The sequence below is a fragment of the Trichechus manatus genome, unplaced genomic scaffold (genome assembly GCF_000243295.1).
Source record: "Trichechus manatus latirostris isolate Lorelei unplaced genomic scaffold, TriManLat1.0 scaffold00028, whole genome shotgun sequence".
In the NCBI taxonomy this organism is placed as follows: domain Eukaryota; kingdom Metazoa; phylum Chordata; class Mammalia; order Sirenia; family Trichechidae; genus Trichechus; species Trichechus manatus.
In genome coordinates this window covers 1,775,619-1,790,199 of record NW_004443964.1, presented here as the reverse complement: position 1 = coordinate 1,790,199, position 14,581 = coordinate 1,775,619, and the positions used below count along the sequence as shown (strand labels likewise).

Sequence of the window (14,581 nt, the reverse complement as noted above, 5' to 3'; positions counted from 1 at the left end):
CAGCCCCCGCCACAGCAGCACCCGCACCACCAGCCCCACGCCATCAGCACCCACATTACCAGCACCCACTGTAGCAGCCCCGGCGCCGCCAGCCCCCGCTGCAGCAGCCCCCGCACCACCAGCCCCGCACCATCAGCCCCCGCGCCATCAGCACCCACATTACCAGCGCCCGCTGCAGCAGCGCCACGGCCTGCCGCTTCTCCTCCACCTCCAGCCGCAGCCGCATCACCGCTGTGGTCCCCGCAGACTCGCGCTCCAGGCTGGCCAGCTCCGCCCCCCGCATCAGCCCCTACAGGGGCCACATGTCAGGCAGGCTCACCCCACTAGGCCCCCCTGTGACGGCCAGGAGCACCTGGGGCTTGAGGCCCCCCTGCCCGCCCCTCACAGGTGCCCCTGATGCTCCCTTCCCACTGCCCCTCACAGGCAAGGGGTGACTCCAGTCCAGGGGGATCCCCTGGGGAAGGCTGCGGTGAGGTAGTGGGTGACAAGGCCACCCAGCGGGGGTCATTCTTGTTCAGTGAGGGGAGTGGTCACAGTGATGAGCCAGGTCATGCTGGACTCGCTGCCCACATGGTGGGCTTCTCGGTTCCCCGACCCCACCCAGCACGGGGTCTCCCAGGACGCATGAGGAGACGCACTGCCGGCCGCTCCCGCGCTGACGGCTCCATCTCGTCCAGGAAGCTCAGGATGCTGTGCAGCTTGGCCTCTGACAGCAACGTCCCGTCGTCGTGGGGGCCAGTGGGTGTGCTGAGCTGCCCCAGCTTCTCCAGGTTGTCTGCGGTCAGGGAGCTGGTGACATCTGCCTGCAGGGGACCAGTCTTCAGGGTGCCTCGCAGGCAGGGAGGGCAGCTTGCACCCAGGCTGTCCCTCCAGGCGCTCCTCAGGGGTCCCAGGGGCCGGGGTTGGGGGGCAGCCTGGCTCTGGAGGGGCCTCCCTGGTGCCCAGACCCTCCCTGCATCGCCTGCAGATGTCCCTAGCCAAGAGGAAGCACCCCATCCCGGTGGCCAGTCCCTCCTCGAGGTCATTCTGAATGTCCTAACTGGAGGGGACCTTGGATGGGAGGAGAGCTGGGTAGAAAAGGGACAAGCAGAGAAAGCATGGAGACACCCAGGTCATCAGGCCCCTGGCCCTGCGAAGGCCCCACCAACAGGGGAGGGCGCCCCTGCTCCCCAAGCACCCCGTGGACATCACCTCATCGATCCAGGCGTACTTCTCCTTGTCATAGGCCTGGGGCCGGGGCAGTGGCTCGGGATCTGCCTCCAGCAGCCGCAGCGTGTCCAACAGCTCGCTGAGAGTCACCTGAGGCTTGGTGGGGCCCCCTGTCTCCAGGCGCTCGCTGGCCACGTCCTGGGCGTGGGCATCCTGCAGGAGGAGAAGGTGGGGAGAGGCCAGCGGGCCGTCAGTGGCCGAGCAGCCCTGCGCATGAGGCCGAGCAGAGCTGGGAGGGCCTAGGGCCTCACTCTGGAGCCACACATCCGTGCTCTGCAGCTGCACAAATTGTGCCTCGAGGGACAAGACCTTCCCCCCCTGGTAGGGCGTACGAGGCCCCTCCAGGAAGGACGTGGGCCTGGGCCACCACCTGACCCCAAGCTCCCAGCTCCCCCTCTGCAGATGAGGTCGCTGGTGCCCCCGGCTCAGCATCGGGAGGCCTGTTGGGATCTCAGTGTGACCTCAGGGAGCCTGGTCAGCCACGCTGCACAGAGCAGACCAGCTGGGTGGCTGCTTGGCCTGAGTGACCCGCCTCTGGGGGGCTGGGTGGGGGTGGACTCTAGGGCACCCTGCCACTGAAGTCAGGTGGGGAGGAGGGGTGCGAGACCTGCGGGGCATCCTCTGGAAAGGAGCAGGGCTCTGGGGATGGGTCGGAGGTCGGCTGGCCAGGCTGCTCGGAGTCTGCGGCATGGGAGCTGGGACCTGCACAACAGAATACAGCGTCACACCTGGGGGGCCATGTGGAGGACACAGCGTCCCCCACCCGGGGGGCCACGTGGAAGACACAGCGTCACACCCGGGGGGCCACCTGGAGGACACAGCGTCACACCTGGGGGGCCACATAGAGGACACAGTATCATACCTGGGGGGCCACCTGGAGGACACAGCATCCCCCACCCGGGGGGCCACCTGGAGGACACAGTGTCACACCTGGGGGGCCACATGGAGGACACAGCGTCCCCCACCCGGGGGGCCACCTGGAGGACACAGCGTCCCCTACTAGGGGGCGACACATGGGCCCTGGGGAGGAGCAAGGCACGGCAGGAGGTCTCTCCCAGGTATGAGGTCGGGGTGCTGGCTCCGAGGGTCCCCGCTGACTAGTGGCTGAGGGTCACGCCCAGCTCCAGGGTAAGTGGGCAGATGAGGAAAAGGAGGAGGGGGCTGGGGGGTCTGCTGAGGAGTGGGGGCCCCTCTTCTGTGGGGGGATGTGGTGCAGAATGTGGGGCAGGTCACAGAGGCCTCAACCCTCCCGGAGGCGGTGGGGACGGGGAAGGGCAGGGCGCAGGCTGGGCAGCAGCGTGCCCGTGACAAGCGCAGCAAGCCAGGCAGCAGAGGGTGGCAGGAAGCCTGCAGGGCATGAGGTGGTGGGCCGTGCTCACCTGTGTTGTTGGCCTTGGGCTTGCGAGGGGCTGTGGTCTTGGGTGTCAGGGGGGGCTCCCGGGCAGGCCTGGGCCTCCCCACCCCTCGGAGCTCCTGCAGCGGCCTGGCCTCAGCCTCAGTGGACTTCTGGGCTCGGTTCTGCTGTAGCTCCTGGGGGAGGGCATCTCTGAGCAGCTGCCCGGCGTAGAAGGGGGACTGCTGGGGGAGGAGCGGGCAGGGGTGCCCCCGGGGACCCGTAGGCCCCCAGCACCTGGATGGCCGCCTGCCTGGCCTGGCGCGCCTTCTCCTCTCGGGCTCTCCTCCTCGCCGCCACCTTCTGCGGGTGCAGCTCCAGGATGCCCCCTTCCGCCCGCCGCTGCTGCCGCTCCTGCAAGAGCGAGCCATAGCAGGTTCACATGTCGAAGACGGAGCCCCTGGGCCCAGACCTGGGTCTCCAGACAACGCCTGGGGCCCCTGCAGTCTACGGAGTCCACTAGGGGGCTGACCCTCACTGGGATCCCAAGAGTGCCCCGGCGGGACCCATGGCCAGAACAACCTCACAGAGCCTCTTCCTGGGATCCATGAAGGACCACCGCCTGGCTGAGCAGACTCTGGGCCCGCAGGTGGGTGTCCGTGTTCTGGGGAATGAGGCTTCTATGCAGCTGTCCCATCTCTGCCCGCGTACGGCTCAGCCTGGGTTTCTGTGCCCCTGGGCCCCGGTCTGAGCCCGGGCTGGGCCCCCACACTGACCTCTCGCTTGCACGCCAGCAGGCGCTCCAGGCTGGCCGCTCCGGCTCGGCGCCGCTGCACCTGGTGGCGGTACCAGCGCTGGATGGTGACGGCGGCCTGGCTCACCTGGTGAATGAACCTGCCGGAGCACAGGCTCAGCGGCGGGCGGGCGCGGTGCCTCCCGCGGCCCCACGGCCCAGCCCCGCGGAGGGGAGCTGCCGCTGCCCACGCCGTGGCATGGACGGCACCAGCCCAGCAGGACCAGTGCCACCAGGAGCGAGACCTGCACTCCCAGGAGTCCCCAGGAGGAAGGAAAGCGCCATCCTCACGCGGTGCTCACGCAGCTTTACTCGGAATTGCCCAGGCTGGACGTGCCCAGATGTCCACCAGCTGGGGAACAAGTGGGTAACCCCCCCGGTGGGTGCCACTTGGGGACGGGGGGGGCCAGCTCTGTGCTTTTCTAGTCAGAAGTCCCTGGTGGTGCACATGGTGAATGCACTCAACTGCTAACCGAAAGACTGGAGACTCGAGTCCACCAAGAGGTGCCTTGGAAGAAAGGGCTGGCAAACTACTTCCAAAAACTCAGCCACTGACAACCCTGCGGAGCACAGCTCTGCCCTGACACGCGCGGGGTCTCCGTGAGTCCAGACCAACTCACCAGCAGCAGGTTTTCAGCTTTTATCCTTGGGGTCTGAGGCCTCTCCTCCTGTCCCTGCCCCGCCCCTGCCCCCACGCTCTGCACTCCAGCCCTCTGAGCCCCAACGTGCTCCCTGCCCAGAGCCCACAGTCACCTCTCAGCCTCCTCCTCCGTCACCTCCGTCCTCCTAAGCAGGCTCCCAGGGCCCCCGCCGTTGTTCCGGGCCTCGTGGTTGCTGCTGGGGACGTTCTTCCCGAGCTTCCCGAAGCCGTTGCCCTCGGCGCCCTCGGTGGTGGCTGCCTTGATGATGTTGCTGACAGACAAGGACACAGGGCCACACTTGCTGACCCCCATCTTACCACCCCCACGGGACCACCGGGCGCGTCCAAGCTGCTCTCAGCCAGAGGAAGCATGCAGGGGGACAGCAGCTGGAGGGCACTTGGCATGTGCTGCCGGGGCCAGCTCTCCTGCTGTGATCTGGGGGCCCAGAGCCACTGACGCTCCAACAGGTTCCATCTGGGGGCACCCAGGGTGAGGGAGCACTTCAAATTTGAAAAAACAGGGAATTCCCCAAAGTTACAGGATTCCAGAGCAGGACTGTGACTCAGGAGGCCCCATGGGCAGCCCTGGCTCTAGACGGGACATACTCGAGGGTCCCCTCCCAGCCTGGGACTTAGCCAGCAGCCCCGGCGCTTGGGCCGTGACCCCAGTCTCAGCTCCGCACTGGAGTCGGGCCAGCCCCGGGGCACAGGACAGAGGGGACGGGTGCGGCATGGGGGCGAGCAGTGAGTTCACTGACCACCCCCCCAAGCCTGGTCGGGAGGGACAGCACCGTGGGCAGGAGTCCTGTGCACTGGGCCCCAGTCCAGGCGTCTACAGCCATGCGCACACACGTGCTGGGCCCAGGCCGAAGCCAGGCCATGGGCAGGCCCCCGGATGGTGGCGGCGGGCCTTACTTGAGGGAGGGCGCCGTCTGGTTGGAGCTCTTGGGCGGGGGGGCCTTCCCCGCGGACGGGCAGTGGTTGTACACCATGGTGGGGACACAGTTGCCCACGGCTCCCTTGTTGCTCCTGACGAGAGACAAGCAGCAGCTCAGCTTTGAGGGGCAGGCACCGGACCCCGAGCCACCCGGGGGCGGGTGCTGGGCGGGTGTGGACGAAGGAGAAACAGCTTGACATGGCTGTTCATGGAGCAGGACCGGGGCGGGGAGGGAAAGGCCGGCAGGTATGCTCTTTCCTGTTACAAGTTTGTGGTGCTGTCAACTTGTCAGCTGTGTGCAGGTGTCACTCTGATTAAATTTTAATTTAAATTCTCAGACCAAAAGCAGGATTCCTTCCTGGGCCCGGCCTGACGCACACGGGTGTGGACTCCCTCTCAGAGACCAGGCCTTTCAGAGGCAGCTCCCAGTGTTCTTTCTTGAAGAGGCAAAGTGTAACTTCGCGCCTTCCTGTCCCGGCCCCCAGAGACCCGGAGCAGGAGGACAAGCTGCACTCGCGGCTCAAGGTGGCTATGCTGCCTCTGCCTCTCCTTGGCCGCTGCAGGCTCCTCTGATCCCACTGACCCCACCTCGGCCGTCAGCCCCATCAGCCGGGCCACGGGCCAGGCCCTCCCTGCCAGACACGCTTTGGCCCTGGTGTCCTGGGTGAACGGGCTTGAGGCTCTGCCCCATGCAGCCCTGACACAGAAGCCCACCCATGGCATGCCTCCTGGCAGAGCCTCAGAAGCAGCTCAGGACCCCAAGTGCCACCTCCCCTCCAGAGATGTGAGAGGCTAGATCTGGAAGTTCCAGAACGTCCCGTGAGCCTCCAAAGCCACCCACGTCCCCACACAAGCCTCCCCTGTGCCTGAAACTTCAACAAGAGGTGCGAGACACAGGCCTCTGGAGGGATAGGCTGGCAGCGGTGAGGGGAGGCCTGGGGGGGTTGCCATCTGAGCCCCCCAAGCCAGAGGCCAGTTGCAGGCAGAGCCCACCCACCCTCAAACGGCAGCTGAGTCTCTGTGCAAGATGCCATGTCACAGATTGAGTTGTGTCCCCCCAACAATGTGTGTCAATTTGGCTAGGTCATGACTCCCAGGATTGTGTGGTCGTTCACCATTTTGTGATCTAATGTAATTATTCTGTGTATTGTAAATCTTAACTTTATGATGTTAACGAAGCAGGAGACCATCTACAGAATTAGGCTATATCTTCAGTCAATCTCTTTCGCGATATAAAAGAGAGAAGTGAGCAGAGGAGAGGAACCTCATGCCATCAAGAAAGAAGCACCGAGAGCAGCATGTGTCCTTTGGACCCAGGGTCCCTGCAGTCAGAAGCTCCTAGTCCAGGGGAAGACTGATGACAAGGAGCTTCCCCCAGAACAGACAGAAAGAGAAAGCCTTCCCCTGGAGCTGGCACTCTGAATTTGGATTTCAAGCCTCCTAAACTGTGAGAGAATAAATTTCGGTTTGTTAGAGCCCTCAGCTCGTTGTATTTCTGTGAGAGCAGCACTAGATGACTAAGACTCACCACCTGGGCCCCCCTCCCTTTTCCTTGGGTAAAGAAAGCCACTCATTCATTCATTCATTCATTCACTCCAAACACCCCGGCTGGCCACGGACCAGGCAAACACAGTCCCTGCCCCGGACAGCAGTCTTACCTGTTGTTGGCAGTGAAGCTGGGAGCCAGGGTCACAGCGTACTCCCTCCTCCGCAGACTGGCTGGCGGGTCAGGGGTGCCGGAGCTCCAGGTGCCAGGCGGCTGGGCAAGCTCCTGGGGCTGGTCATCCTGTGCACACACCAGGCCCCACATTTCGCCGGATGGGGCAGGTCGCTCCTTCCCACCTGCTCCCGCCTCGCCCACCCAGATCCAAGGTGGGTGGGATGGCCCCAGGGGCTGGAAAGTTCTTTAATCCTCCTGACATTGCATGTTACGGTGACATCACATGAACACGTGTCGACAGAACTTGCCGACATCCCCCGCCCCGGCCCCGGGGGCCTGTTGCGGAAGCAGGCAGAACAGAGGAGGGCTCACCCCCTTCACCTGCCGTCTCGGCTCGGCCTCTGGAGCTTACCAGGACGTTCCACGTGGCCCCCTTCTCGCTCGGGGTGCGTCCCAGGCTGGCCAGCCTCTTTCTCCCCACGGTGCTGCTCTCAAAGAGTGCCAAGAAGTCAGGGGGCTCCGCCGCCCTGCGCCCAAAGAGGACAGCAAGCAGAGACAGTGCTCAGCCCAGCACAGCCGGTTCCCAGCTCTGCTCTGACGGCCATGCCCCGCAGAGGCCCCCCAGCGGAGCAAGGGCTGGAGGTCTGGGTAAGGGCCCCCCCGAGGCTCACTGACCACAGATAACCTGGTGGCCATGTGCTCCAAATGGGGGTGTCCTGCTGCCACCACTCCTCAGAGTGCAGGAGAAGGCCAGCTGGATGGCCTGGGTCCAGACCCACCAACCACTGCCCACAGACCGAGGACATGCCTCGCCCCAATCTCTGAAGCTGAGGGCGAAAGTGTCTGTCTCACCTGAGGGGGGCAAGGCTAGCTGAGGGGGTCTGGGGTTACCTGAGAAGGCTGGGGGCTACTAAGGGTGCGCAGGGTTACCTGAGGGTGCCGGCCCACGGCTGGTTGACTTGTGTGCTGCTATTACATCTTCGAAGGTTGTTGATGGCGCGGGAGCCCCCGGGCCCTGTGGCCTCCTGCAGAAAGGGGGACATAACCAGTGAAGTGGCAAAGGCGTTCGACCCTCTCCGTTGCCCAGGCCAGGCCCGGGAGAAGCAGGTCAGGAGGAAGGCGGTGGGCCTGGGAAGAAGGGTCCTCCAGGGTCACGGACCCTTGAGTGAAAACAAACAGCCCAACCAAAACAAAACGAAAAACAAAACCAGAGAAGCAGATGTCTTGGCCAACTCGACGCCTCCTGAACCTCTTTTCTTTACCCTGGTTTCACTGATGGTATTCAAATTTCCCCACATAAAACTATCTAGCCATTATTTTTAACTACACCTTTAATTTTCTTGGAGGCCTGGTGGCACAGTGGTTAAGAGCTACAGGGAGCTACGGCTGCTAACCAAAAAGGTCGGCAGCTCAAATTCATCAGCCGCCCCTCGGAAACCCTAAGGGGCAGTTCTACTCTGTCCTACAGGGTGACTATGAGTTGGAATCGACTTGACGGCAATGGGTTTGGTTTGGTTTTTTTAATTTTTTTAACATCTGATTGTTTTCTGATTTATGGAAATTTTCTGAAAACTTGGGAAGCACAAAAAGACATAAATAAAGTCAAACCCACCCATAACTCCAAAGATAATCACTGCTGACAGCGTTTTCTGCCTTTTCCGTTTCTGTCCACACGGATGGATGTGCAGAGTCACACAAAGACACCCAGCAATCCATCACCACCCTCTCCCTAGATCACTGAACAGTCTCCCGAAACAGTCAAACAGCAAGTGCTCGCAGGGAAGGCCAGCCTGGCAGCAGTGTGGCCGGGTAGAGGAGGCCAGGTGAGACACGGCAAGATCCACCGGAGGGACGCTGACATGTACATAAGTGTGTGCACTTTCCTAGGGATGGGCTCACAGCTTTCTCATACTTTTTAGAAAAGGTGACAAACCAGAAACTGGTTCCAGAAAATGGTAAGCAAGCCACCTAATGCTCAGTACAGAAAGCAAGTGACCGATTCCCCCCAAATGACATACAGATTCAACACCGTCCCTTATCAAAGCACAGCTGGCTGTTCTGTTGAAATTAACGAGCTGATCTTAAAATTCATATGGAAATGCAAAGATCTGGACTAGCCAGAAGAACTTAGAAAAAGAACAAAGTTGGAAAACTTACACTTGCCAATTTCAAGTCTTATGACAAAGCTACAGTAACCAAGATAGTGTGGTATTAGCTTAAGGATAGACACGCAGGTCAACGGCACACAATGGAGTCCATAAGTAAACCGTTACCATGTACAGTCTATGTATTCCCAACAGAGGTGCTAAGGCAGTTCAGTGGAGAAGGGACAGTGGTGCCGGGACAACTGGATGTCCACAGGCAAACAAATGAACCAGAACCCCTACCTCACACCATAACAAAAACTAACTCAGAATGCTTGACAGACCTAAGTGTAAGAGCTTAAACTACAAGACTTCTAGAAGAAAACAGAGAGAAAATCTTTGTGACCCTGGGTTAGGGAAAGATTTCTTAGATATCCTATCAAAAGCACAGGCGTAAAAGAAAAAATTGATAAATTGGACTACATCAAAATTTAAAACTTTTGTTCTTCAAAAGACACTATTAAGAAAATAAAAAGACAAGACACAGATTGGCAGAAAGTGTTAATATTTGCAAACAACATACCTGATAAAGTATTGAAACCAGAATATATAAAGAACTCTTATGATTAAAAAATTAGACAACTCGATTTTTTTATAATGGGCAAAAGATTTGAATAGGTATTTCTCCAAAGAAGATAATATAAATGGCCAAGAAGCACATGAAATTATGCTCAACATCATTGGTCATCAGATAAATACAAATCACAACCACAATGAGTTACCAGTGCACGCCCACTAGAATGACTATCAAAAAGACAGTAACAAGTATTAGTGGGGATTTGAAGAAACTGGAATTCTTATATGCTGCTTTGGAATACGCCGGAAAATAGTTTGGCAGTTTTTTAAAACATTAAATAGAGCAATCCCACTCCCAGGTATCTCCCGTGTTGTCGTTGTTGTTAGACTTGTACGTGAATATTCATACCAGTTATTCATGATGGCTAAAAAGTAGGAACAACCCAAGTGTCCATCAACCTGTCAGCGGATACACAAAATGTGGTAAGCAACATCTATTCGGTGAAATATTATTCAGCAATAAAAAAGAGTAAAACATTGGCATGTGATACAACAGGGAAAAATCTCAAAAACATTACGCTAAGTGAAAGAAACCAGACACGAGAGACCATACACTGTATGATCCCACTTACCTGTAGCTCAGTAGCTCAGTAGCTGTCGGAATGAGGAGCCTTTGGGGGTGATATAAATGTTCTAAAACCAGATTGTGATGATGGTTGCACAATTGTACAAATTTACTAAACATCATCAACCATACACTTACAATGAGTGAATTTTACGGGATGTATATACCATATTAATACAGCTGGTTAAAAAGAAAGAAAAAAAAAGCAGCCCACAAAATCCCAAGCCAGACAAACAAAACAAATGACAGCGGAGGGAAGGGAGGGCTCTCTTTAGAGGACGCCAACCTACAAGTGTAGCTGGAACGGCAGGAACAGAAAATCACTGTCACCACCACCATAGTGACTCAGGCAAGGATGTCATGGAATGATGGGATGAAAGACCACTGGAGGGAAGACCTCAGAAGACGTCACTCACACAGTCTCAGACTACCGCCCCACAGATTACAACGGGAAAAACACACTTTATATGGCAGCCAGGACCTTAACTGACTGATCAAACACCACCAACAAGGGACAGATGGACATACACTGGGACGTCAGCAGGACAGCCTGAGAAAGGTGAGACATCCCCTGTGTAGACTTCTGCCAAATGGAGACACCAGACCAACCCACACTAGGACAGTCTACAAGACAGAGTAAAACCGGCGAAAGCCAGAACCTGTGTGAGGCAGAACCTGTCAGAGAAGGAAAACTCAGATTTGTCACTAAAACGAGTGACAGAAAAGTGGTAAGACTGCACCCTGTCAAAGGTGGAAAACTTGCAAGATCTGGAAAAACAAGGCAGTCCCGTTGAGTTCCGGCTCTCATAGGTTCTGCTGTCACTGTCCTGGACTCTTCGCAAGTGTCAATGTCATGGGAGATCTGGAGAAAAAAAGAGCCTGGGACGATAGTTTGTGAAGGGGCCGAAGGACACGTGGCACCTAGAGAAGTGGTGGTCCTAGGCTGGATCCTGAACTTAAAACAACAAAAGAAGGTGAGCGGGACAACAGACGACACCTAAACATGAACACCACTTAGCGAACAGCATGTTAAAGGCCCCAGGGTGATATCAGGAGCCCTGGTGGCGCAGGGGTTAAGAGCTCGGCTGCAAACCAATAGGTCGGCAGTTTGAATCCTCCTTAGAAACCCTATCCTATAGAGTCACTATGAGTCAGAATCATGGTTTTTTTAGGGTGATATGTTGATGCAAACAGGAAGATACCCTTGCCCTTAGGGGACACATGCTGACGTACTTATTGATAAAGTCTCATGAGATTTCCAACCACGTCTCAACGTGCTTCACATAACACATAAAAGAAACAGGACCAAGCACATGTGGCAGAGCTCACCCTCGGGAGGCCGGTGAGGCATGCAGGTGCTCACTGTACGATTCTTACAGCTTTTCTCCAGGCCTGACACGTTTCAAAGCAAAACTGTGCACACTATGACCATAAGCCACAGGAACAGCACCTTCTCCAAAACCAGTTCCAGATGAACGAAAGATTGTCATGAAAAATGAAAGCACAAGACTAGTACAAGAAACCTGAGAATTCTCTTATCATCATTTCACAGTGATAAACTTTTTAGGTGTTAACACAAAAGCCTGAAGACGTAATAGAAAAAAATGGATAAATACAGCTACATAAAAATTAGTAATATCTGTACCCACCCAGTCACTGCACAGACTGAAAAGCTGCTATGTGCTGGAGGGCAGGGTGCAGCAGTGAGCAAGACAACCGTCCTGCCCTTGGGGGCCTTCGTTCTGTCCAGGAGGCAGAGAAGTAAAAAGAACACAATAAACCAGCAAATTACAGGGTATGTTAGACGGTGTAAGTGCTAGAAAAAAAGAGCAAAGTCGGGTGAATGAGGGACTGAGGAATGCACGGGCAGGGAAGGAGGAGGGAAGGGCAAGGGCAGCGGTCAGCAGGCCCAGTGGGCTGGCGGATCTGAGCAGGGGCAGAGGGGGAGGGATTGCGATGCCACTGGGGCAAAAGGAGCTGCACATAAGCACTGTCCCCTAGTTGATAAGAGCTGTTTCCCAAGGGGGCCTAGGTTAACTTTTCTGATACTACTGCATCCATTTACTGGAACTAAATTATTAAGTAACTGGATGGTGGATGGTGGGAGCCAGGTTTCTCACTGGAGAGAGAGTTTACAGATAAGCAAGAGGGGGAAACTAGAATGATCCATGTAATCATGGATTAGAGCTGGGGACGTCAGGATGAATTCACATTCAGCATAATGTAGATACATGGTGATGTATAGAAATATTTGTAGATACACAGACAGACGAGTTACTATACACACATGTAAGTTCTTGTTCTGTCAGCTGAGAAGGCCTAGAAGCAATGACACCCCAGTAGCAATGAGCACATCTAGTGCCCAGATCATGGTGTCTAAACATCATTCTGACCAAAAAGAACCAGGGATCCCTGGAGAAATGGATGATTGTAGGGCCCACAAAGTGAGCCTGGAGCATCATGTAGTGGCAGAAAGCAAGGAAGTGCTTTAAACACACACACACATTGATGGGGGCTCCCAGTGACTGAAGCTGGAGCAATCCGAGCAATAAAATCACATAGCATTGGATTATAATCCAAAGCATAAAATAAAAATAAATACCCAAGACTCAATACTGATAGAAATAAATGATTAAATAAATAAACGAGGAGAATAGATAAAAAAAAAAAATCTTCCAGCAGAATTCCAAACGAGGTGCCTTCACCAAGGTGAAGCCCAACCCCCCAGCATGAGTGGGGGTGTGCACGGGGCCTTCCTCCCCAGGAGCAAGGTCATGGTGGAGAAACAGGGCGCACATGGCCCCAGCCTGTGCTCAAGGCCAGCACCAACATGGAGAGTCATGTACCCTTGATGTAATGCTGCGAGAAGGCGTGTCACCTCTGTGGTCTTCCGCCCACAGACCCGTCACCCCGTCTACCACGAGGAAAATGTAAGATCCCAATTGAGAGACAGTCCACACGACACCTGAAGAGTCCTCAAAACCGTCACGGTCATCAAAACCAAGGAGCGTCTGAGAAACGTCCCAGCCCAGACGAGCCTGAGGAGACGTGACCTCTAAGTGTAAGGGGGTCCTGGGACAGACAGAGGACGCGAGGGGAGAACTGAGGAAACCCGAATACAGTGTGGCCTTTAGTTAATGATGCAGCCACATCGGCTCCCCAATTGTGACAAAGCACCGCACTAACATAAGATGTCGCTAATAGGGGAGACTGGGTGTGGGGCGCGTGGGCACTCTGGGCTGGCTCTGCGATAATTATGTAAATCTAAAACTGTTCTGAAATAAAGTTCATTTCAAAAACAGTAAAACCAGGTATCTATTTTAACTTGTCCAATTAGTAAAGACCAACAAGAATACAGAAATGTTTATAGATATGTGTTTGCTAACATCTGGCTAGGGTACGAGGACACAGGCTGTCATACACTGGGCCTGAGTGTCAACTGGGACAGTCTCTATGGCAATGTCTATCACATTGTTCCATGAACGTACCCTCTCACCCAGACTGGCCCCTGGCAACAGCAACTCAGGGAAGTGCAGCGGCCTGCCTGTCTGTCCCAGCTGGCCTGGGGCAGTGACCTGGGGCTTCCATCCCACCCATCCCTCGCAGAGGTGGGCTAGGCAGGCAGCTCTGCTCCCAGATCATGGCCACACTGCCGCCCACCCACCCAGGTTCCTCCAAGGCCACCAAGAGCTCATCGCCTCCCCCACAGGTCAACCCCCGTGTCCATTCAGTGGAGGAGTAGGAGGGACGGGCTTGTGCTGGAAGAATCTAGGCCATCCCTCAGTCTCCCTGACCTGTAAGGCCGGCGTCATCCCTGCCCCTCGGCCGGCTGCAGGGATAGTGTGGAACTGTACCAGAGTCAGATGCCACCGTGATGGTGACCCCAGAGGGAGGGTCACACGCCCCCTGGGCTGAAACACTCACCAGTGCTCTCCTCCTGGGCTCGCTGCCTGTGGTCACGGAGATGGAGCGGGCAATGGGCTTGGTGGCAGAGGCGCTGTTGGGGCGCCGGGACATGGGTGGGGGCAGGCCGGTCAGGCTCAGGTCCATGCTGTTGGGGTTGCCCTGGGGGGGACCGCTGGTGGCCTGGGAGCCTTTCATCGTGGGCGAGGTGGCCTGGGCAGCAAAGCAAAAGAGGCAGTGAGGCGGGCTCCGAAGCTACAGTGCCCAGCATCCCTGCAGGGGCTATGCACTTGCTACCCTGCCAGGACAGTGGGGTCTACTCCGCCACCCAGCCCATCCTCTCCATGAGACAGTCTCCTCATCAGGAAAACACCAGCGCAAGGGAGAGCACAAGGGTTCAAGCTATGAGGCGGGGGCGCCTCCCTGGAGGGTCCTGCCTGGCGCTGCCATGTGCCGCATGTGACTCCCAGAGCTCCTCCCTGTCTGAGCCTCACCTTCACCTGTGACATAAGGACCACAGATGGCCTCTCCCAGGGTGTGACGAGGTTCAGACAAGGGGACATGAGGCCAGCATGCAGGGAGCCCCGACAGGCGTGAGTAGTTCTAACTGGACCCAGTCCAAGAAGTTCTGCATCAAGCAACCAGCTCACTGGCCACAGGGCCCCCGTCCCTACAGCCCCGCTCACTGCCGTCCACAAGGTCCCCCAGCTCACTGGCCACAGAGTCCCCATCCCTATAGCCCTGCCCACTCACTGCCGTCCACAGGGTCCTCCAGCTCACCTGGCCACAGAGCCCCCGTCTCTATAGTCCCGCTCACTGCC

At 56.9% G+C, this 14,581-nt stretch overlaps 1 protein-coding gene across 1 annotated transcript in view; it reads right to left on the bottom strand.

The window, feature by feature from the left end:
- CEP131 (centrosomal protein 131) overlaps positions 1-13,958 on the bottom strand; it is a 28,762-nt gene extending 14,804 nt beyond the window's left edge. Inside the window, exons 1-13 of the mRNA XM_023729127.1 lie at positions 13,782-13,958; positions 7,503-7,597; positions 6,985-7,099; positions 6,571-6,698; positions 4,891-5,004; positions 4,089-4,247; positions 3,319-3,436; positions 2,840-2,956; positions 2,589-2,739; positions 1,817-1,911; positions 1,192-1,362; positions 639-803; positions 164-289 (exon numbers count right to left, since the gene is read on the bottom strand). Of these exons, the coding sequence (XP_023584895.1) occupies positions 164-289; positions 639-803; positions 1,192-1,362; positions 1,817-1,911; positions 2,589-2,739; positions 2,840-2,956; positions 3,319-3,436; positions 4,089-4,247; positions 4,891-5,004; positions 6,571-6,698; positions 6,985-7,099; positions 7,503-7,597; positions 13,782-13,958 (1,731 nt within the window). The remainder of the gene's footprint in view (positions 1-163; positions 290-638; positions 804-1,191; positions 1,363-1,816; positions 1,912-2,588; positions 2,740-2,839; positions 2,957-3,318; positions 3,437-4,088; positions 4,248-4,890; positions 5,005-6,570; positions 6,699-6,984; positions 7,100-7,502; positions 7,598-13,781) is intronic.
- Between the last annotated feature and the right edge of the window lie 623 nt (positions 13,959-14,581).